The 22,266-nt window shown below is 43.8% G+C and overlaps 1 protein-coding gene across 1 annotated transcript in view; it reads left to right on the top strand.

Moving 5' to 3' along the window:
* The window catches only part of crp (cropped), a 102,908-nt gene that overhangs the window by 71,860 nt on the left and 8,782 nt on the right, over window positions 1-22,266 (top strand). Inside the window, 4 exon segments of the mRNA XM_045738539.2 lie at window positions 11,559-11,786; window positions 14,419-14,565; window positions 14,567-14,656; window positions 15,061-15,203. Of these exon segments, the coding sequence (XP_045594495.2) occupies window positions 11,559-11,786; window positions 14,419-14,565; window positions 14,567-14,656; window positions 15,061-15,203 (608 nt within the window).

Consider the following 22,266-nt stretch of genomic DNA (forward strand, 5'->3'; position numbering starts at 1 on the left):
GCAAACAACTCCCTCTTGCAGCAGGAATGTATTCCCAGTACTCTGACATGGTGATAGAGACCCTCAGTCTCGACCTTCTGAACAGGTTTCGAACAATAATGAACTAACTGGACACTTGGTGAGCACTGGCACTTATTGCACTTGATACTGGCAGTATCAAAACACTTAATTCAATTAGCATACTTTAATTAATACGGGTATGGAATACTGGGGTGATGGGTATTGAATACTGGGGTTCATGATTGATATACAATACTGGGGTTGCTGATGGTACAGAATGCTGGGGTTCATGATGGGTATTGAATACTGGGGTTCATGATAACATAATAGTGGGGTTCACGATGGGTATGGAATACTGGGATTCATAATGGGTGAGGGGGTTCCTGACTGGTATAGAATACCAAGAGCATTCCTGATGGGTGTAGAATACAGAAGGGGGGTTCCTGACAGGTGTAGAGTACCGAGGGGGGGTTCCTGACGAGCGAAGAGTACCGAGGGGGGGTTCCTGACGAGCGAAGAGTACCGAGGGGGGTTCCTGACGGGTGAAGAGTACCGAGGGGGGGTTCCTGACGGGTGAAGAGTACCGAGGGGGGGTTCCTGACGGGTGAAGAGTACCGAGGGGGGGTTCCTGACGGGTGTAGAGTACCGAGGGGGGTTCCTGACGGGTGTAGAGTACCGAGATTCGATTTCTTTTATCTTTGTCTCATATTACACTGTGTCAAGAAACCTTTCTTAATTAAATCCGTTTCACTTTAAATTTTTTATTTATTTTTTCCTTTCCTCTTCCACCAAGACATACAAACCTTATTTTGTGTTCTGGGGCCTGGGCAGGTGTGGGTTCTAAATTCAAGGCAATTTTTAGCCTTTGGTGCGAATATTTTGGAAGACGATAAGTCCCAAACCTGATCTGTCAACTCTTATGTGGCCCTTTTGTATCACATAATGATGGGTGGCAGGGTTGCCACAGCCATATGCCTTACTGTTGTGCACCATCATATTGAATTCAGCTATAAATCTCTGGATGGTCATAAATATGTTCTCGCTGTTTCTCGATGACATAGGCATTTGATGCTTAAAATCTTTCTGCTGCTAACTCTTGAATATGTTAATATACAATGACCTAACTACTCATAAGAAGATGAAGAAACGGCGACATTACAGTCTGTCCTTGACCATTATCAAGTTGTGAAAGAGTTGAGAGAGGTTGATTGAGATTTAGCCACCCAAGAGGTGGCACAGGCATGAATGGCCCATAAACTGGAGAGAGAAAGGAATGGGCTAATAAATGAGGAAAGAGTGAGGCGAGGAGCAGGTAAGATAAGAAGGTAATTCCTAGGAGGTGGATAAGAGTAACGTGAAAGGTAAGGACAGGAAGAAAGTAAGGATAGGATGAGGTCCATTGATGTAAAGCTCGCCTTGCAACAAGCTAACAATTTGTAGTACAGTAATTTGGTTCACACTCCTAATGCTGCTGGAGTTTATTCTATTTCCTATTTGTCTTGTCCTCTCCAACACTTTCGTGAAATTGGCCGTTCACTAAATGACGGACTTAACTGTTGAGGGCGCAAATTATATACCAGGTGCATATAATTTTGGTCTGCCTGGAGGGCGCCAATCATGCATATATGATTTGCAGATTTAAAATATTTAAAATAGTCCTGCACATACAGAGGGCTCACATTTGCTTCATCAGGCCTCCAATAACCATCCCCCATCTTGAAAAAATATCTCGAGTCATTACTTTCCTTCTAGGGCCGTAATAAAAAAAAATGAGACTATTGTTTGGCAACATCACCATAGTGTGTGTGAACGTTTAGGGCAGCAATAGAGGAAGCACAAAACTTCTAACTGACAAATGAGTGATTACCGTGTCTATATTTCAGGCAAAATGTGTGCTATGTGAAATTTTAAAGATTTAGACTTGTATATACTGTAGGCCCAATATATATATATTAGTATGAATAAATACATAGTGTGTATATTTATACTCTACTCGTATATTCATACATACTTTATATTTTCAAAGTTATACATAATAAACCATCACCTTTTGACACATCAGTGCAACCTATTAGCAGGAAAAATTCAATAGTGAGAAACGATGAAAATAAATGGACAAAGTTATTCCCATGCAGTACCGCCCTATTTCTACCTAAAAATCCCAACTTCTTTGGGCCACTACGGCTAAACCAAGAGAGAGAGAGACTTTTTAATTTGATTTTTGTGCTTCCTGGAGGTGAGCTGATAAAGTCAAAAGAAGAAAAAATTTCAGAAATTTTTTTTCTTGCCCCCTCATGGGGAATGTTGACATTTAACAACCACTGTTCAAGGGTTAAGGAACACAAAAGAAGTATTAAGTCTGCAGTCACAAACAATGCTCTCTTCTGTCATGTTAGGGATTCTAACCATATTATTGATTGGTCTTCTAAAATACAGTACTCTTTTCTGCCTCTACTCTTCACATTTGCTGTCTTGTCGAATCGCCTCCAATACATAACCTACCCAACATGAACCATAGTCGTGGCTTTGTTGCTGTTAACTCTTCCCTTTCACAGTACATACTTAAATGCTCTAACCTTCTTAACAAACATGACCTAACTTAACCACCATGCTTAAAATACGACATTCTCACTGTGCTTCGAAAATAAATACTTTGCAAAAAATTATATGTACTTCCAAAAGTGTTAAATACGCTTTCCTGATCACATATACAGTATGTTGAAAATATTGCACAAATGTATTTACCTTGGCCACAGTGGTGTCCACAAAATGGCATGTGACGTCACAGCTTGGTGGTCGCCCATGCCGGAGACTCCCGGAGGTAGTCACACGCCAGATTCAACAAGCTTGAGTTGCACAATTACAAATGCATTTCTTTTGTTTTTTTTCTGGCTAATCCTATGTATATTGAACAGGTTTACAATATTCAGGCAGTACAACATCTGTACTGTTCAAAGAAACTGTTACATGTATCACAAATGTGTCTACAAACATTGTTTATATTTTCTATATTACCTGTTCAATTATGTACATTTACAACTTATTTACACACTGTACACTATCACAGACTATATACAGTCACTTAGAACTGCACAAGTGTGTGATAATCAGTGAAGCAGTCAACGGGGCACAAGGCAACTTTACACTCAATGCACCAGATGCAGATGGATCTTCACTTCTGTTCCCTACGTTGCGTGTTCTTGCAAACAACGCAGGCACGCTTACCTTTTTCTCGTGTGCCTGTGCTTGGCATATAACCAAGCTTGTGTACGGCCAGAATTTCTTAACCCCCCCCCCCCCCCCCCGCGTCTGTCAGGAACGGCGTGAGGCATTATTGCTGGCACTTCATGCGGCACAACACTGCCCTCCACTCCATACTTCACCAGTAGTTGTGACACTAGAGAAACACTGAATGTACGGATTGGTGGTCTCTTGTCAGATTTCACGCGATACATGTTGAAACAGTTCAGCACTGCGACGTTAATGAAGTGGAAAAAAAGTTTCTTCGTCCACTTCACAGAATGGAAGTGGACGAAGTTGGTCCATGCACTCGATGGCACCAACCATCATGTCACATTTATCTACTAACTGCTTATTTACATTGACACAATCAGGTTTATACGTTAGCAACCTTATTGCAAAGTTCACTTTACTACTGTCCAACATGGCACTGGTGTGAATAGTTGTCAATATACATATTCACCTCGCATTTGTCATCCGGCGCACTGATAACATTTGATCACACTTTTGCTGCTGGCAATCATCCACTGCAATAACAATGCCAAACATTTGAATTTCCCTCCTGTAGGCCTTGACAGTGCCACATATTCCAGTGTTGTGGTCAAGGAGGAGGAATCTGGTCAGCAAGGGGCTGATGTAGTAGTTGTCGATGAACAGGATATGCCCCTTGTTCAGCAATGGTTCCACGAGTGTTTTCACGACTGCTTGAGAACCCGTGTGGACCTTGACCTGGTATGTCAACGTCTGTATATGAATACAATATCATATCCATGAAAAATACCAGTTTCACAGTCACATAGCATGAAGAACTTTAGTCCAAACCTGTGCTGCTTTGTTGGAATGTACTGCTTGAATGCCAGTCGTTCCTTGAAGAGGACTAGTGATTCATCTATCACGACATTCTGTGCTGGTACAAAATAGTCACGGAACTTTCCTTTCGAATCACTAAATAACTTCCACACTTTCCACAGTCTGTTGTATCTGAATCATTATCATTGTTCTCAAAGTGCAGGCACCTGAGAAGCAGCAGGAACTATCACATGACATGTACCTGTTGAGCACGAGGGGTTGGAACAAGGCTATCTGTTCTAATAATCCTGGATCACATATTTATCTGCATGCCTCATCAGTCATGCACAACGTAAAAACATACATTTTCCACATTAGTCGTGTCTTTTCAACATGTCATTCGAGAGGCAGGTAAAATTCCAGAGTCGATGAGTTCCTGAGCGTAACTGTTCATCTCTGCAACGAGATGGTCCATGAATTGCTGATTGAAATGTGCCATAAAATTATCAAGTTCATGCATATCACCACCAGTATTGGGGAATAAGGGTGTCACACCAACATTGGTATCATCAAATGCTGGAATTTGTGGAGCAAAAGTTTCACAATCCTGCCACACAAGTACACCAGTGTTTTTGGTTTTGGCACCAACACCACAGCCAACACCACCACGAGTCTTGTGCTAGAGCTGCGTATGGGTATGCCAGGAGACGAGTGTTCTGTGTAGTATAGGCCTACCACGAACACCTGATGTCGAAGGCACACTGTTGTCATTGTCATGAGGCTGTGTGACATGCTGGCGCTTGCCTCATCGTGTTTCTGGGGCAGCAAAACCCGGCCTAGTAACACCATTGCCGCTTGTACTTGGTTCGTTAACACTGCTTGTATCTGAGCCTGTCACTGAACCCCGAAAATGACTCACCACTTGTAGTATCACCCAATAGACTCACGTTAGATGACACAGATGGGAATGGTAACTCTAAAGGTGGTGATCCAGGGCGGTGTGGGAGGCCGGGCGAGGCATGTATACTGTACACGCACTCGACATCGTCCACTGTATTCTCCCCATCACTTGTGTCAGACCTGTGTTAGGTCTTTCTCTGGACTGTAGTCTAAATCATCGATAATCAGTCCATCATCAATATCGTGTATTTCCTTCTCTGAGATGCCTTTTGCAACATGGTGGCTGGCTGTGGACCGGGAGCTCATAGATAATGTGTCAGACATGGATGGTACCTAGAAACTGAGGCTCCACATGGCCATAGGGCATGCTGGGAATTTTTTTCAAAATGGCAGACAATCACTTGAGGCCTCGGACATCCATTTCGTACCAGAGTCACTGTGTGCCAGTTTTCAATTGTATACTACTACCTACGAGCGCCTTGAGGCTCTCTGCGAACCACCAATCTAGCGCCTCAAGGTGCTCTGCACAGTGCAGTGGTTAAGCCTACCCCCTTTACTTTTTCTTGCACCCCTTTTATTCTTAACCTTTTCCCATTCTTCCTTTATCCTATTATTACACTCATCCCATTCATACATTTCATCCTGTTCTTACCTTTCACCTTACTCTTACCTTTCAGGAATTACCTTCTTCTATTACTTGTTCCTCGCCTTGCACCTCTCCTTGTAACTACCAGAAATTGAAAAAAAGAAAGGGTAAGGGATGGGGTGAGGTGGAAGGGAGTGAAGGGTTTAGTGAGGAAGAATGGTCAGGGGAAAGGGAAAGTTTAGAATGAAAGAGAAAATAAGATCAAGGAGGAAAGTAGAAGATTAGAAAGTAAGAGTGCTAGAATGTAGGAAATAAGCTAGAATACTAGAAAGATAGAAGGTTGCTGCCACCATCCATTCAAGTTAGTTATTTATATGACAAAGAATGGAACTTGTCTGCACAACAATATTCTTTGCTGTTAGCACACGTGAACTGTAAGCATGAACAATTCAGAGGGCTCTCCACTCTAGCTTTCAATATACAATATATCATAGAAAATCCAAGGTCTAGGGATCACAAAGGCAATTTGAAAAGTAAGTTAATCAATTATATATTTCCTATTAGAACTTCACTCGTATGGATATCATAATTCAAACATCATTTGATGTTAAATGTCAACATTAATACACAATTTGAGTCACTGAACAAGAAATTGAGAGCACCTTACAGTTCACTCACCAAATTCTTTGAGACTAAATTTGTAGAGAGGATGGGGGGTGGTACGGTTTAGACAGTCCCCCACCCGTCCTGGGAAGGCCAGTTAGGCTGCGGAACCTCTGGAGTAGCAGTCTAGCTATCGCTGTCCTCCTCAATGTCCCAAATGTACAGTTCCATCAGTATTTATGGGGGAACCGGGAGCTAAGTTCTGCCTACCAGGAGATAGTTCCGCCTACCTCTGGCTATCTCCTGGTAGGCGTATACCTATACAGCGGCTTGTTTGAAAGAAACAACACAGTCAGCCTCAGCAATTGACAGCTTAGCAGAAGTGAGGTCACCTTGCATGACCTGACCTAAAGGCAACCTGTTACAATTAACACATAAAAGGTGTGACTAGAATACTTATAGGGCCGACAACCTGCTGCTAACGATATCCTGTGTGACATGAACTTTCGTTTTATATAAATAAAACACATTGTGTTACATCCTCCTAGAAATTACTCGTCTCTTACCTGCTCCTCACCTCACTCTTTCGTCCAAGTGGTTGGGCACCATTCCTTCCCTCCCCGTCCCATCCCAAATCCTTATCCTGACCCCTTTCCAGTGCTATATAGTCGCAATGGCTTGGTGCTTTCCCCTGATGATTCCCTTCACCTCACTCTACTTATTTATTGGCCCGTTATGTCCTCTCTCCATTAGGGGCTATTCATGCCTGTGCCGCTTCCTGGGTGGCTTAATCTTCAATCAATCACCCCTCTCTTCACTCACTCACACTCACTCACACTCACTCACACTCTCACTCACACTCTCACTCACACTCTCACTCACACTCTCACTCACACTCTCACTCACACTCTCACTCACACTCTCACTCACACTCTCACTCACACTCTCACTCACACTCTCACTCACACTCTCACTCACACTCTCACTCACACTCTCACTCACACTCTCACTCTCACTCTCACTCTCACTCTCACTCTCACACTCACTCACATTCACACTCACACTCTCTCACACTCTCTCACACACTCGCACTCTCTCTCGCACTCTCTCTCGCACTCTCTCGCACACTCTCTCACTCACACACACTCTCTCACACACACTCTCTCACACACTCTCTCACACACTCTCTCACACACTCTCTCACACACTCTCTCACACACTCTCTCACACACTCTCTCACACACTCTCTCACACACTCACACACACTCTCTCACACACACACACTCTCACACACACTCTCACACACACTCTCACACACTCTCACACACACTCTCACACACTCTCTCACACACTCTCTCACACACTCTCTCACACTCACACCCCCCACACCCCACCCCCCCCACACCCCACCCCTACCTACCTTAACCCTTAACATGCTCGGGGTCTAATATCCTGCTATCCACACAGGCGCATGTCATTTTGAAAAAAAAAAAAATTTTTTTTTTTTTGCTAATCTGTTAAGTTCTGTTCACTGATCACGGGAAAAATAAAAAAAAAATTCTATTGTACTTACTTTTGTTGCAATAGAGCCGAGAAGCTCGGTGATGACGTCACAATCTGCATGTTCGCTCATGCAGTACACGCCCGGGAGATGTTGCGCGTGGTCCTCAAACAGCCAGAGTTGCCACAAATATATTTTCGCGCTATTTATTTACAATGTCTAAGCGCATTTTATCTAATTTTTTTTCACTAATTGTGTTTCAAATACTGTTTGAACATATTTTGTATCAATAATTGTTGCATATTTGAGTATACACAGGCGCACACAAATGTTTTCAATTACGGAAATATAATATGTCATTACAGTCTATTATATTGTATGTTCTGCTTATATTTGTATATATTTACACACACGCACACGCTATCTGCTTATATGTTTACATATTTACACACTCGCACACGCTATACACACTTTGAAGCACACTTAGAAGATTTCTAGACTGTGGTAGTCATTGAAGCAGTCGACAGCACATAATGGGATACCACACGTTTCACACCATGTTTGCACAAGCTTCCGTTTCTTGTCTCTACGTGTCGTTGTTTTACACACCAAGCAATCACATTGGGCTATTGCACGCTTCACACCAGGTGGCAAATACTTAAGTTTGTGTGCTAGGAAGCCTTCAGTGTGAGCGAGGCGTGGAGTACCAGCATGCTGCAACAGTGGGTTTATGATGGGCCGCTGAATACCTGGGACATCTTTTGCAAACTTTCCTAATAACTGTATTGCAGCATCAAATACAAAGTCACAGAAAGTGGGCTTACGTCCAGTTCTCACAAGGTACATGTTGAAACAGTTCAGCATGCTCATGTCCACAAGATGGAAGAACACTTTTTTCGTCCACCTACATGTCTTCCGCACACACTCTGCAGTGCCAATCATCATGTCTGATTTATCAATCAACCGCATGTTGATATTATAGTCTAAAACACAGTCTGGCTTATATAGTGGTGCGTTTGTTTTATGGCTCACTTTCCCACTGTTCACCATTGTTCCATCATGAATTGTTGTCAACAAGTTCACCTCTCTTTTGTCTTTCCACCGAACTGACAGAATGTTATCACTTTTCCTTCTCTGACACTCACCAACTGCAATGTCGTTGTCAAACACAGGCATTTCCCTTCGTTGTGGCTTTACTGTACCAACCAATCCGGTTCTATTTTCTAGCAAGAACCGAGCTAGCAAGGGACTTGTATAGTAATTATCTGTGTATAAAATGTGTCCCTTGTTCATCCACGGAGCCATGATGGTCTTCACTACACTCCCCGAGAATCCATGTTCGTCGTTACCGGGAATGTCTACATCACTAGCCGAGTACAGAATCATGTGTAACACGTATCCTGTCTCACAATCACAAAGAACAAAAAATTTCAGGCCAAATCGGTTTCGTTTTGAGGGAATGTACTGTTTGAATGGAACACGTCCCTTGAAAAGTATGAGAGATTCATCAACCACCAGCTTCTGTGCTGGTACGTAAAAATCTCTGAATTTTCCAATAACATCGTTCATGTAGTGCCTCACTCGCCACAGTCTATCATCAGGTGTTCGGTCCTGAACACTTCCAAAATGTAGACACCTGAGGAGTATCTGAAACCTGTCTCGTGACATATATTTCCCGAATAAAGGTGTTGGTATTGTCTTGTCCTTGCTCCAATAGTCATTTATTGCATGTTTGTGACAGTGCTTCATCAACAAACAGAGTGCCAAAAACACATACATTTCCGCCACTGTGGTATTTTTCCAACGCTGCAGTCGTGAAAATTCTGTGATTTCCCTCTCAATCAGGTAAGCAGCATGCAGGTTCGTTTGGTGTACAATGTATTCCATGAGTGGTTCATCATAGAATGCTGTAAAATATTCCATCTCAGCCATGTCCTCACCTTGATTAGGGAAAAGGTTTGTAATCCCTACATCTTTATCGTCAAAGTGAGGAATATTAGGAATAAAATCGTCACCACTCCACTCAAGTACACCAGGCGTCCTGCGAGATGCAGAGGAAAGACGGCGAGGAAGCGATGCATACCGGCGACCGGGAGCTGAATACCGTCTGCGAGAAGCACGGCGGCTACGTGCACGTGAGGTGGGTGCACGTGAGGTGGGTGCACGTGAGGTGGGTGCACGTGAACACGAGGGTCTTGGTCCCTCATGTGGTGCCATGCGGTGGCGCTTGGCCGGGCGAGATGCTGCTGACGCGACAATTTCTCGCCCAGTTACACCACTGGTACCAGCCAGAGGCTCAATAAAACTTTGATCTGAGTCACTAAACCCAGAAAAGGAGTCACCTCCCTCTGACTCGTCACCCTCAAACAGAAAATATCCACAGGAACTGTGAGGTCGTGGTAGAATTGGGGTAGAAAATGGGCGAGGAGGCATGGGAGAGCGAATAGGCCTCGCCATGGCATGGCGGTCATTCTCACTTTCACTGCTGCTGCTGCTATCACCCGACAACTGTGTATAATCCTCATCGTTGTCTGAATCGTCAAACACACTTTCTTCACCTTCAGAGAATAATTCGTGGGCTATTTGCTCTGGGGTGAGGGACTGAGTGGTGCGTGCCCGTGAGGCGTTTGACCGTGCGCTCGCCATGGTGACTCTCGCTAAACTGAGGCCTCCCATGCCATCGAATCGTGAGCTGGATTTTTTTTCAAAATGGCCGCTGTTTACTAGAGCCCCTGGGCAGCGTATGGGACCCCCAGCTACACCGCGGGCCATTCAAATCGTGTGCGGTACCCATACACTTCATATGAAGTGAAGCGCAGTTGACTGGTAAAACGATTTACACTTCATATGAAGTGATGCGCACTTTAAGGGTTAATGGCCGGGGACGGATCGAAACGTCGTAGTTTCTTTATCTTCCGATGTGTGGTTTGGTCATCACATCTTCAGCCACGTTATTGTGACTAATCATCTGCATGTTATAATATACTGTATAATATACATGGAACACATTATATGGTTTAATAGCTATTATGTAAAGAAGTCGATCACAATCTCTTGGTTTTAATACTGTATGGGGAAACTATTCCATTTTTTAGTATTTCATACAGCTAAGCTCGTCTCATCAGTGAGCACCCATACACCATAATCCAGTGGTGAACAATTTTATTTTTACTCGAGAGACAGTAGATGGAAAAGATGGATGGCTGGATAGATAGATAGATGAATAGATGACTGGATAGATGAATAGATGGTTGGATAGGTGGATAGACAGATTGGAGATAAACCTGTGCGATGCCGGGTACCACCCCTAATAACAAACGTACAAATATTATTAGGTGTTATTAAAGGAAGCTTCTTGGCTTGTTAGATTACCATTGTGTAGCTCTTGAAACTTTAACTATGATCGTTGCGTGTCGTGCATGAATATTTAGCGTGCTCTTCATGAGCATCATCAAAGATCCAACAACAATTTTTTTCCTTCATTCTCTTATTACTACAGTAAATTGTTTGTTTTAGCATTAAAAAACTAAAATATACACTAAACTGAATATTAAACTAATGTGCTGTACGTGTAAATACTATTAGGAGCACCTTATAGCATGAAACTCCATATACATATCTATACTGATAGTGGAATACTGTCCTCAAATATATACACTGGCAGGATCTTGGTGTCACATCCACAACAATAAGGTTCTGGCCCATTATCTATCAACTCTGTATTCTCATCTGGTTGTATTGTGAATTGATAGACAGTTTTAACATTGGAAATAAAAGTTTTAACTACAGTACAATGTATTCAAACATGAAATTTTCAAGAACACCAAAATTCATGCATTTACATTCATGTGATCTAACACATAGCCATTAAATGCCATGCCAGTCCAATCCACATATACATCAAGTTAGAGTAGTAACGAATAATTTCTCGCTTTTCAGAAAGTGGAAATTTGCGATCCCAAAATTGATTCGCTAACAATTCCGGGATCAATTTTGGGGCCAACATCGGGGGGTATTTTGGGGGCAGGCCTTATACCTGTAACGGGACATGTGACAAGTGTTGTCGAGGTGAGCACAACACCACGACCAGCCATCACCACTCCCATTAAAACTGAGCCACTAAGTCCACATCAGGCTCATCATCACCAGCACCAGCTTCATCCAGCGGTAAATACATTTAATAAATGAAACTCGCATTTCTTAGGAGACTTGTAGATGTAGCCCATCAGATATATGGGTATGGTTCCAAATTTGCATGATAGCATTTTACTGTTTATATATTTATTCTTGATTGTAGATCTTTTCTATAGAGGTGTAGCTATGAGAAGTATTGAAATATTTCCCATTGTCTTCGGTTCTCATGTGTTACTTGCTTATGCCCAATTTTGTTCTTGCTTTGCTTCTTACATGTACGGTATGTATTTTTAGACACGACTTTGTCTGCTGCACCTACTTTTGAAGCACATTTTACCATTTCTATATTTCTCTTCGTGAATGATGTATTGTTGTCAGAATTGTAAGGTACTTATCAGCAGAGACCGCTGAGCCAGTATGACTATAGTTGTCAGACTGTGGGAGCTCGGTGATTTGGATTTCAGTAATCCAAATCTTTGAGTACTGTAATCTGAATGAATTCATGTTAGGACGTTTCACCTTTTTTTTTTACATTTTAACCAGAATTGGAATTTGGGTTTAAAGGTTGTACCAAACAGAAACCTAAATAAATTTGAATTTGTTAATTTTTGGACATTCCCAGTAAAAAAAAAAAGTGTGCTAGCTTGATTGTTTGTCAAACTTGAATGGGGGGATGAGACTTATAAGATTTGGATTACTGAGTGTAGACAGGACTTTGATATTGCATCACTGCCACAAGGTTCCACGTTGTACAAGGTTATGCTATACCCATTAATGCACTTTTACCTGATGTTCTTTGGTACTCGGACACGAGAGCATAATTATATCTACCTCAGTCTCGCTTGTACTAGAACATAGTTCACACTAACATAAAGTTTTGGAAATGAGATAAGAGTATAGGCAGGATAAGATTTAAATTATGATGAAGAATGATTAGGATATGTTTAACTATTGTATAGCAGTGAGAGTGTGAAGAAACTCTGTATAAATAAACCTCTCAGCACCTGTGTGGAAGCTTAGTTGTTCTCCAGCTTTGTCTCCTCTTGATCAGTTACTCTGAACATGCTCGTGAAGCCTGATCAAAGCCCCTGCAGTTATATCGTTATTGTTTTCAGTAGTTATGAGCCGTCAAACCAGACCACATACTATTTTGTTAAAAATCTAAAGGAAAAAACAGGATGTATTCCAGGACCAAGAATTTGATTATAAAATTTAAATGCTTGTTTACAAAGTAAAATACAATGAAAGTATTGTTTTCTGCATACATTTAAAGGTTGAGCACAATTAAAGTACAAAACATGTTTATTCTGATATGTCTCTAGGCATTGTTTTGTGCTGCAGTGTGAGAAAAGGTTGGGGGTGAGATTGGAAACTGAGTCAAGTCTGAAACTGAGTTCATAGCCATCCTATGAAGAGGTGAAATTTAAGATTTTACTCGGCAGATGCAATCATATTGAGGGTGGGGGGAGGGGGGGTATATGGTTCACGTTTTTAAGGATTTGTATAGGCACAATAATTATTAGCTGTGAGAATGACGGTGAACATAATTTAAACAAAATATATAAGGTTTGTTTGGAATTTGAGTATGGTACAGTTTCACTCTTCCACATAGACGAAGTCATGGAGCTAGTTTAAAAAATAAAGTTCTAGGGGCTGGGCTGTGTGTTTACCCTATGATGGGAATTATTTACAAATAGGTAAATTTAAAAGAATGTACTGTACAACAATGAACAAGTAAGCAAATCTATAACATTACCATCATGCAAGTTATCCCCCACGCACCAGTGGGGAAAGCTCGACATGCTAGGAATGTGTGCCCACACTTAAATTTGGTGCGTACATAAATAGATGGGGAAATAAGAGACCATGAACAGTATATCGTATAATATTGCTCCACAGTACTGTATTCACGTTCATTAATATTTACGTGGCAAAGCACAAGCCTGGATGAAAGAGTTCCAGCTGTGGGAAAGCCACTGGTCACATTTAACCCTTTAACAGCTCGACAGTTTAAAAGCCCTACATCGTGGTGTGGGTGAGAAAATACTCCACAAATCAAATGTTAAACAACTTGCATACATCAGTTGGAGCACAGGAGATAATGCTATATAGTAAGTGGGGCCATGTAAGGGTTAAAACAAAGCTCACAGTTAGGTTTCATTTTTACGTTAATACTTTCTCCTTATTACCGGTGACTGGAAAATTTGCAGTACACTGTACTGTCCAATACCGAAATAATGTTTACTGATACTGTATATAGCACATACTTTGTTAATTTGATTTATTTGATTCACATCACTTCTGTTTGTGTTATGGGGAAGTTAAAGTATATTCAGTATTTAATCTGTAAATAAATTGCATGTATTACTCTGCTTTAAGGTTACCTGAATACAAGATATTAGGGTAACCCTGGTAATTATTAAACTGTAAAGGATATACAATTACAGTTGGAGGTAATTTTCAAAACTGACATGCTGTACTGTATATTAAAATTTTGTAATATTCAAAGTGGTATCAAGTTGTATGTTTCAAGTATTTGAAATCTTGTGGAAATGCACTAGAGAGTGTAAATAAGAATTTTAGGTGCCAGGATGCATTCACAGCTTTCATAATGTATATACAGTATTAAAAATATTGAAAAATATTCCTTTTTAATTAACTGCAGGGCCCTACCACGACAACTTCCACAACCACTCCAGTTGCTGCCATTGCCACTACTACATCTTCTGTTGCCTCTATGACTACAATCACCACCAGCATTGGTCAGCCATCACTACGCCAGGCAGCAACTACTGTTCTCAGTCGTCAGTCCTTTAACTCCAAATTCACACAGTCAAATACCTGCAACTGTTGTTTCGGGAAGCCCAGCGACAACCATTGTCACTGTCGTACCATCGTCGAAGGTATGCATATACACTACATTATCTCGATGTTCCTTATTTAGTTTTTGTGAATTTGCATATGCTATTAAATTTACTTGGCCTCTGTTTATGTAATGCACCATCAATTAGTTTGCATAATTTTTTTCTATCTTGACATCCCAGTAAGCTTGCTTCATCCAAATAAAAGTTAATTAAGAGTTAAGTATTCTTTACACAAGTATACCGTATTTTCTTGCTCCTTCTATATGTCAGGGATAAAACAGGTCTTAAATAATAAATTGTGCTTTTGATTACAGCCATTTGGCCTAATAATGGCATTTTAGTGCTTGTGCTTTTAAGAGTAATTCTCTTGTTCTTTAATTATAAGACAAAGGCCCTATTGAGGATGCTGCATCAGAAGAGTAATTAAACATACTTGTTTACAGGGTGGGGTTGACGCATTGCCTTCAGTCTTTGAGGCACTGAACGCTACTGGTCGGTTTGGAGCCAAAGTTGAGGTCGAGCCTGAACCTAGAGTTCCGTCCCCTGAAGCCACCATAGAATATGTAGACGATACCAAGAACCATACGTGAGTGTTTTCAAAACTGTGCCAGTTATCTGCATATTGCTTTTTAGTTGAATAATACCTGGAGAAGTAGATTACTCAAATACTGTAGTATTTGTTGCTCTATCAATATTTATTGATTTAATTTTCCTTCTCTTTATCTGTTAGTACGGTACTTTTATTTCACTATAATTTTGTACCATCCTAAATGTTATAAGTACTTTGTTCCTTTTCAGTTAACCCTTAAACTGCTCAGCATAAGGGGGTATAATTCGAAAAACATTCAAATTATTTAAAAATTACTTAAAAATGTTAAACAAATCTCCAACTTATTGGCTTCAGAGTCGTGAAACGTTCATCAAAATATTTTCAGAAATTGATTTTAGTTGAATATTTAAAAAAAAGAACATTTTGTGATAAGGAGAACAGCTCCTATTAACTGGAACTGCTGGATAATGCAATAATAGATGCAAGCACCTGTCCTGACGCACAAAGAAGAATAGTAGTAAAGTGTCCACAAAGTGGATATACAACTGGTGCCGTTATAGCATTGGTGAGTAATACATAAATGCACAAATAATAATGAGTATGTTATTATGCTCTATTTTGTTATATATCATATAAATACATTGCCCAATGTTATCAGTTACCTTCAACAATGTCCAAAAATTAAATTTTTAGGGGACTTCTTTTTTTTTTTAGGTTTTTAGTTTTTTTCTTTATTTGAATTTGGTGTAACCCTTACATCCTGGAGACTGCATACCCGTCCCTAACTATGTGAAGACAATTAAATTGGTCAACAAATAAATCGCTTACAGCTCTCAGAACTTGGGACGTTTCATTTTTTGGGCTGATTTTTTTCAGATTTCAAACTCTATTTTCCTTGTTTCTTTAGGTTGTTTTGATGATTAGGGACCAGATTAGGGCATTTTTACTTGTATATAGTATATCCTCTAAATCATTATAATTACTGTATAATAATTATCCTTATATTTTTTTTGGGGGGGAGGTATTTTTCTTGACCTACAACATGGTAGGTTACACTGGTATTATTTAGACAAAGTTGGAGCATTTGCTTAGTAGATTATGCACAAAACATTTGAAAGAGTTTCAGAAAACTTATAAAACTGAACTCGATGTCACACATCATATGACGTTTTGTGCAGTTAAGGGTTAATGTGGTATGGATATTGCAGATAAGTCTTACTACGTTTCCTCAGGGTGGGGGGGCATTTCCTCAGGGTGGGGGGGGGGGCATTTCCTCAGGGTGGGGGTGGGGCATTTCCTCAGGGTACGGGGGGGGGGGCATTTCCTCAGGGTGGGGGGGGGCATTTCCTCAGGGTGGGGGGGGGGCATTTCCTCAGGGTGGGGGGGGGGGCATTTCCTCAGGGTGGGGGGGGGGGCATATTTCCTCAGGACGGGGGGGGGGGCATTTCCTCAGGGTAGGGGGGCATTTCCTCAGGGTAGGGGGGGGGGGGCATTTCCTCAGGGTGGGGGGGGGGCATTTCCTCAGGGTGGGGGGGGCATTTCCTCAGGGTGGGGGGGGGCATATTTCCTCAGGACGGGGGGGGGGGGCATTTCCTCAGGGTAGGGGGGCATTTCCTCAGGGTAGGGGGGGGGGGGGCATTTCCTCAGGGTAGGGGGGGGGGCATTTCCTCAGGGTAGGGGGGGGGGGCATTTCCTCAGGGTAGGGGGGGGCTACCTCAGGGCGGGGAGGAGGGCCGTTTCCTCAGGGCAGGGGGAGGGGGGCATTTCCTCAGGGTGGGGGGAGGGCATTTCCTCAGGACGGGGGAGGCATTTCCTCCGGACGGGGGGAGGGGGGGGTATTTCCTCAGGATAGGGGGGGTGGGTATTTCTTCAGGATAGGGGGGGGGGTATTTCCTCAGGATAGGGGGGGGGGTATTTCCTCAGGATAGGGGGGGGTATTTCCTCAGGATTACAAACATTCCATGGGGAACTGTTCTAAATAATACAAGTCCTACAGAAGGAATAGAAATACTGACTTCAGAAGCGTATCAAGTCTGCCTGAAACATGTTCCTTTGAGGAAAGCCAGAAAGAGATCTAACGTAGAAAGAGAACGCAGACGACACTATAAACGCAGGAAAAAAATAACGGAACTGCTTATGCAGACACGAATTTCCCGTCAAAGAAGGAATAATTTAAATAGGGAGATTGAAGAAATCGAGCGGAAATTGAAACACTCATATGAAACTGAAGAAAGGCAGTTAGAACAGAAAGCAATTCAGGAAATAAAGAAAAATCCAAAATATTTCTTCTCATATGCGAAATCTAAAGCAAAAACCACTGCCAGTATTGGACCTATTCATACAAGTGAAGGTTCATACACGGAGGATGACAAAGAAATTAGTGAAATCCTAAAAAAGCAGTATGAGGACATGTTTAGCACTCCAATAAACAACATGAAGGTGGAAGATCCAGACAATTTCTTTATGCGGGATATTCAAACCCCTGTAAATATAACTGATATAAACACGAGCGCACTAAATTTTGAAAAAGAAATTGAAAACATGCCCATGCACTCGGCCCCAGGTCCAGACTCATGGAATTCAATATTTATAAAGAAATGCAAAGTGCCGGTAGCACAGGCACTCAGTATAGTGTGGAGGAAGAGCTTGGACACGGGGGAGATACCAGATGCACTTATAGTAGCAGACATAGCCCCTCTACACAAGGGAGGGAGCAAAGTATTGGCAAAAAATTATAGACCAGTTGCACTAACATCGCACATCATAAAAGTATTTGAGAGAGTGATTAGGAGTCAGGTCACCAATTTCATGGAGACCAATGACCTTCACAACCCAGGCCAACATGGATTTCGAGCGGGAAGATCGTGCCTCTCACAGCTACTTGAGCACTACGACAAAGTCACTGAGGCATTAGAAGAGAAACGGAATGCTGATGTGATATACACGGACTTCGCAAAGGCTTTCGATAAATGTGACCATGGCGTGATAGCACACAAAATGAAGTCAATGGGAATAACCGGTAAAGTAGGACGCTGGATACTCAGTTTTCTGTCAAACAGGACTCAGCGAGTAACTGTCAACCATATAAAATCTAGTCCAAGTGCAGTGAAAAGCTCTGTACCTCAGGGTACAGTCCTTGCACCGCTGCTTTTCCTTATTCTCATATCAGATATAGACAAAAATACAAGTCACAGCTTCATATCATCCTTTGCAGATGACACAAAAATCAGTATGAAAATTACCTCGGCTGAGGACATTGAAAAACTTCAAGCTGATATTAATAAAGTTTTCGACTGGGCATCAGAAAATAACATGATGTTTAACAGTGATAAATTCCAGGTACTCAGGTACGGTAAAAATGAGGACCTTAAACATAATACAGAGTACAAAACACAATCAAATGTACCCATAGTAGGAAAACAGCATGTAAAGGATTTGGGAATAATAATGTCTGACGACCTAACGTTTAAGGAGCATAACCAAGCAAATATTGCGACAGCCAGAAAAATGATAGGATGGATTACGAGAACTTTCAAATCCAGGGATCCCATCACAATGGTTGTACTCTTCAAGTCACTTGTGTTGTCCCATCTTGAGTACTGCTCAGTACTCACTCTCCCCTTCAGAGCAGGAGAGATTGCTGAAATAGAGGGAATACAGAGAACATATACGGCACGCATAGACGCAATAAAGCACCTAAATTATTGGGATCGTCTCAAAGCCCTCTAAATGTACTCACTAGAAAGAAGACGAGAGAGATATCAAATAATATACACCTGGAAGATACTGGAGGGCCAAGTACCAAATCTACACAGTAAAATAACAACGTACTGGAGTGAACGACATGGAAGAAAATGTAGAATAGAACCAGTGAAAAGCAAAGGTGCCATAGACACAATCAGAGAACACTGTATAAACATCAGAGGTCCGCGGTTGTTCAACGTCCTCCCAGCAAGCATAAGAAATATTGCCGGAACAACCGTGGACATTTTCAAGAGGAAACTAGATTTGTTCCTCCAAGGAGTGCCGGACCAACCGGGCTGTGGTGGGTATGTGGGCCTGCGGACCGCTCCAAGCAACAGCCTGGTGGACCAAACTCTCACAAGTCGAGCCTGGCCTCGGCCGGGCTTGGGGAGTAGAAGAACTCCCAGAACCCCATCAACCAGGTATCAACCAGGGGGGGGATATTTCCTCAGGATGGGGGGGGGGGTATTTCCTCAGGATGGGGGGGGGTATTTCCTCAGGATGGGGGGGGGGGTATTTCCTCAGGATGGGGGGGGGGTATTTCCTCAGGATGGGGGGGGGGGGTATTTCCTCAGGATGGGGGGGGGTATTTCCTCAGGATGGGGGGGGGGTGTTTCCTCAGGACGGGGGCATTTCCTCAGGACGGGGTGAGGGGGGGCATTTCCTCAGGGTGGGGTGGGGGCATTTCCTCAGGGTGGGGGGGTTTCCTCAGGGTGGAGGGTTTCCTCAGGGTGGAGGGTTTCCTCAGGGTGGAGGGTTTCCTCAGGGTGGAGGGTTTCCTCAGGGTGGAGGGTTTCCTCAGGGTGGAGGGTTTCCTCAGGGTGGGGGGTTTCCTCAGGGTGGGGGGTTTCCTCAGGGTGGGGGGTTTCCTCAGGGTGGAGAGTTTCCTCAGGGTGGGGGGTTTCCTCAGGGTGGAGGGTTTCCTCAGGGTGGGGGGTTTCCTCAGGGTGGAGGGTTTCCTCAGGGTGGGGGGTTTCCTCAGGGTGGGGGGTTTCCTCAGGGTGGGGGGTTTCCTCAGGGTGGGGGGTTTCCTCAGGGTGGGGGGTTTCCTCAGGGTGGGGGGTTTCCTCAGGGTGGGGGGTTTCCTCAGGGTGGGGGGTTTCCTCAGGGTGGGGGGTTTCCTCAGGGTGGGGGGTTTCCTCAGGGTGGGGGGTTTCCTCAGGGTGGGGGGTTTCCTCAGGGTGGAGGGTTTCCTCAGGGTGGGGGGTTTCCTCAGGGTGGGGGGTTTCCTCAGGGTGGAGGGTTTCCTCAGGGTGGGGGGTTTCCTCAGGGTGGGGGGTTTCCTCAGGGTGGAGGGTTTCCTCAGGGTGGAGGGTTTCCTCAGGGTGGAGGGTTTTCCTCAGGGTGGAGGGTTTCCTCAGGGTGGGGGTTTCCTCAGGGTAGGGGGTGGCTCGGGTGCCTCCAGCCGTGTTGTATGAGTCTGCCAGTGGGCTCCCTTCCTTAGTACTTGTCCAGTTGCCCGGGCTTTTCTTGTGAGGCTGGGGATTTGGGGGAACGGCTCGACCCCAGGACCTGCCTTGTAGGTTCCCGGGGCTGGTGAGGGGCTTACGTCTGGTTCCCGCCTGGGTTTTTCTGCCCTCTGAGCGGTGGTTACTTGGAGTGGTTAAACTCCTTGTGGTTACGAGGAGTGGGATTTTCCTTTCCCCCCCCCCTTCCCCTTTTCGTACATGTTTTTGGAAGTCAGCCCCTCCCCAGGATCGGTTCCTTGTCCCTTAGATCCATTGGGTCCGTTTCTCCGCCCTTTTTCTTGGGATGGGATGGGCCTTCAGTCATGTTCCCCTCTTCTCAGGGGTTCTGCATGACTTTTGGTCTCGGGTGTGACTTTGTTTTCTGTCCCTTCATGCTTCACGCTTGCTTCTTTGTTCTAGAAGAATCGGGAAGGTTTTGCTTCTTCCCATATTCTTAGAACGTCTGTCGTCTTCCGGGCCTTTCTGGGGCTTGTAGGTCCTTCTCCATGTTTCTCGGTTTTCAGTTCTGTTTCGTTTTTTCGTGTTTCTCTCCTTCTCTGTGCACTGTCCTGCGCTGCACAGGGTTGCCAGATTGGGCTCTTTGTAGCCCAAATGGGAAGCTGTGCTAAGTTTCTTTTCGCTCCTTCCTGCTCTTTTCGACTATGGTTGGCGGCTGCCCTGTGTACTCTCCTCTGGGATTAGGTCGTTAACAACACTGTTTTGTCTCTTTTTCTAGTCACATTCGTGGTTTCTTTCTTCAGCTCGCGACTTCTGGCGTCCCACGTCTGGCATCCCTGCTGTGCATGCGCCGTGGTTTTCTTTTGATATGGGCGGTGTGCACGTGAGCTGGGGTTTTGCACCCTTTTTCTCTCGGGTGCTTCTCCTCTCGCTCTTCTCAATTCTCCAGTCCGTGCCCCGTATCTCATGGGGGTGTTCTGGATTGCCGCTATGGGGAGGACGCTGGGTTTTCCCTGCGTATGCGTGTGGGGGCTTCGCCTCTCCCCTACTCTTCTGCAAGTGCGGCTCAGCCTTCTTCCACTGGCTGGCGCTCCTGGAAATCTTCTCGGCTACGTTGTGTCGTGACACATTTGTGTCTACGTTCTGCAGGTGAGTTTAAGCAGTCTGGCTTCTTCTTCGGCCAGGCGCTGGTTGGTGTTTTTGGATACGAATATACGAACATCAGAGCACAGGTGACTGCAGCAGGCCTATTGGGCCATAACGGGGCAGCTCTTATTTATACCCATCCCCATCCAGTCCCACTCTTATGCGCGTCCAGCCCTGTGCTTGAGTCCAGATAGGGGCTCTACCTCCACATGGTTACGAGGTACATTGGTGGGGGTATATGTTATGGGGTAAGTGTTCCTGTCTGGATGTTTTCATACTGTGGATGCGTGTTGGGGATTGGTTGTGGATTTTTGCTTGGCCCATCTGATGCTTTTCCTGGGCCTTACTGGTTCATCTGGGTAAATGATTGCAAGGAGGGGGGGGGGGTCACGGCCCCATTTTTCGTAGTCTTCTCTGGGTCACTCATTGGGACATGTCACTCAAGGCATGTCTTGAGGTGCCGGGCTTAGCCCTTCCATATACATTGGATTCTCTGTACGGTATTTACCTAGTTGTGTTTCCGAGAGTTGAGCTCTGGCTTTTTGGTCCTGCTTCTCACCTGTCATTTGCTCATGTGCAAGTTCGTGAGCCTGCTGGGCTCTATCTTATCTGCGCTTGAAGCTGTGTGTGGGTGTCATCCTTCACCACATCGCTTCCTCTTGTGTTCCGCTGGTCTACAACTCTGACACAGTAATCCTTCTTTCCCATGTCTCTTTGGCTCTTTGGACTCTCCTTCAACCGGTGTCCCCTGGTGTGTGTGCCCCTGGGGTCCTGTAGTCGGTCTTTCTCTACCTTGTCACTTC

This window comes from Procambarus clarkii, chromosome 43 (assembly GCF_040958095.1).
Source record: "Procambarus clarkii isolate CNS0578487 chromosome 43, FALCON_Pclarkii_2.0, whole genome shotgun sequence".
In the NCBI taxonomy this organism is placed as follows: domain Eukaryota; kingdom Metazoa; phylum Arthropoda; class Malacostraca; order Decapoda; family Cambaridae; genus Procambarus; species Procambarus clarkii.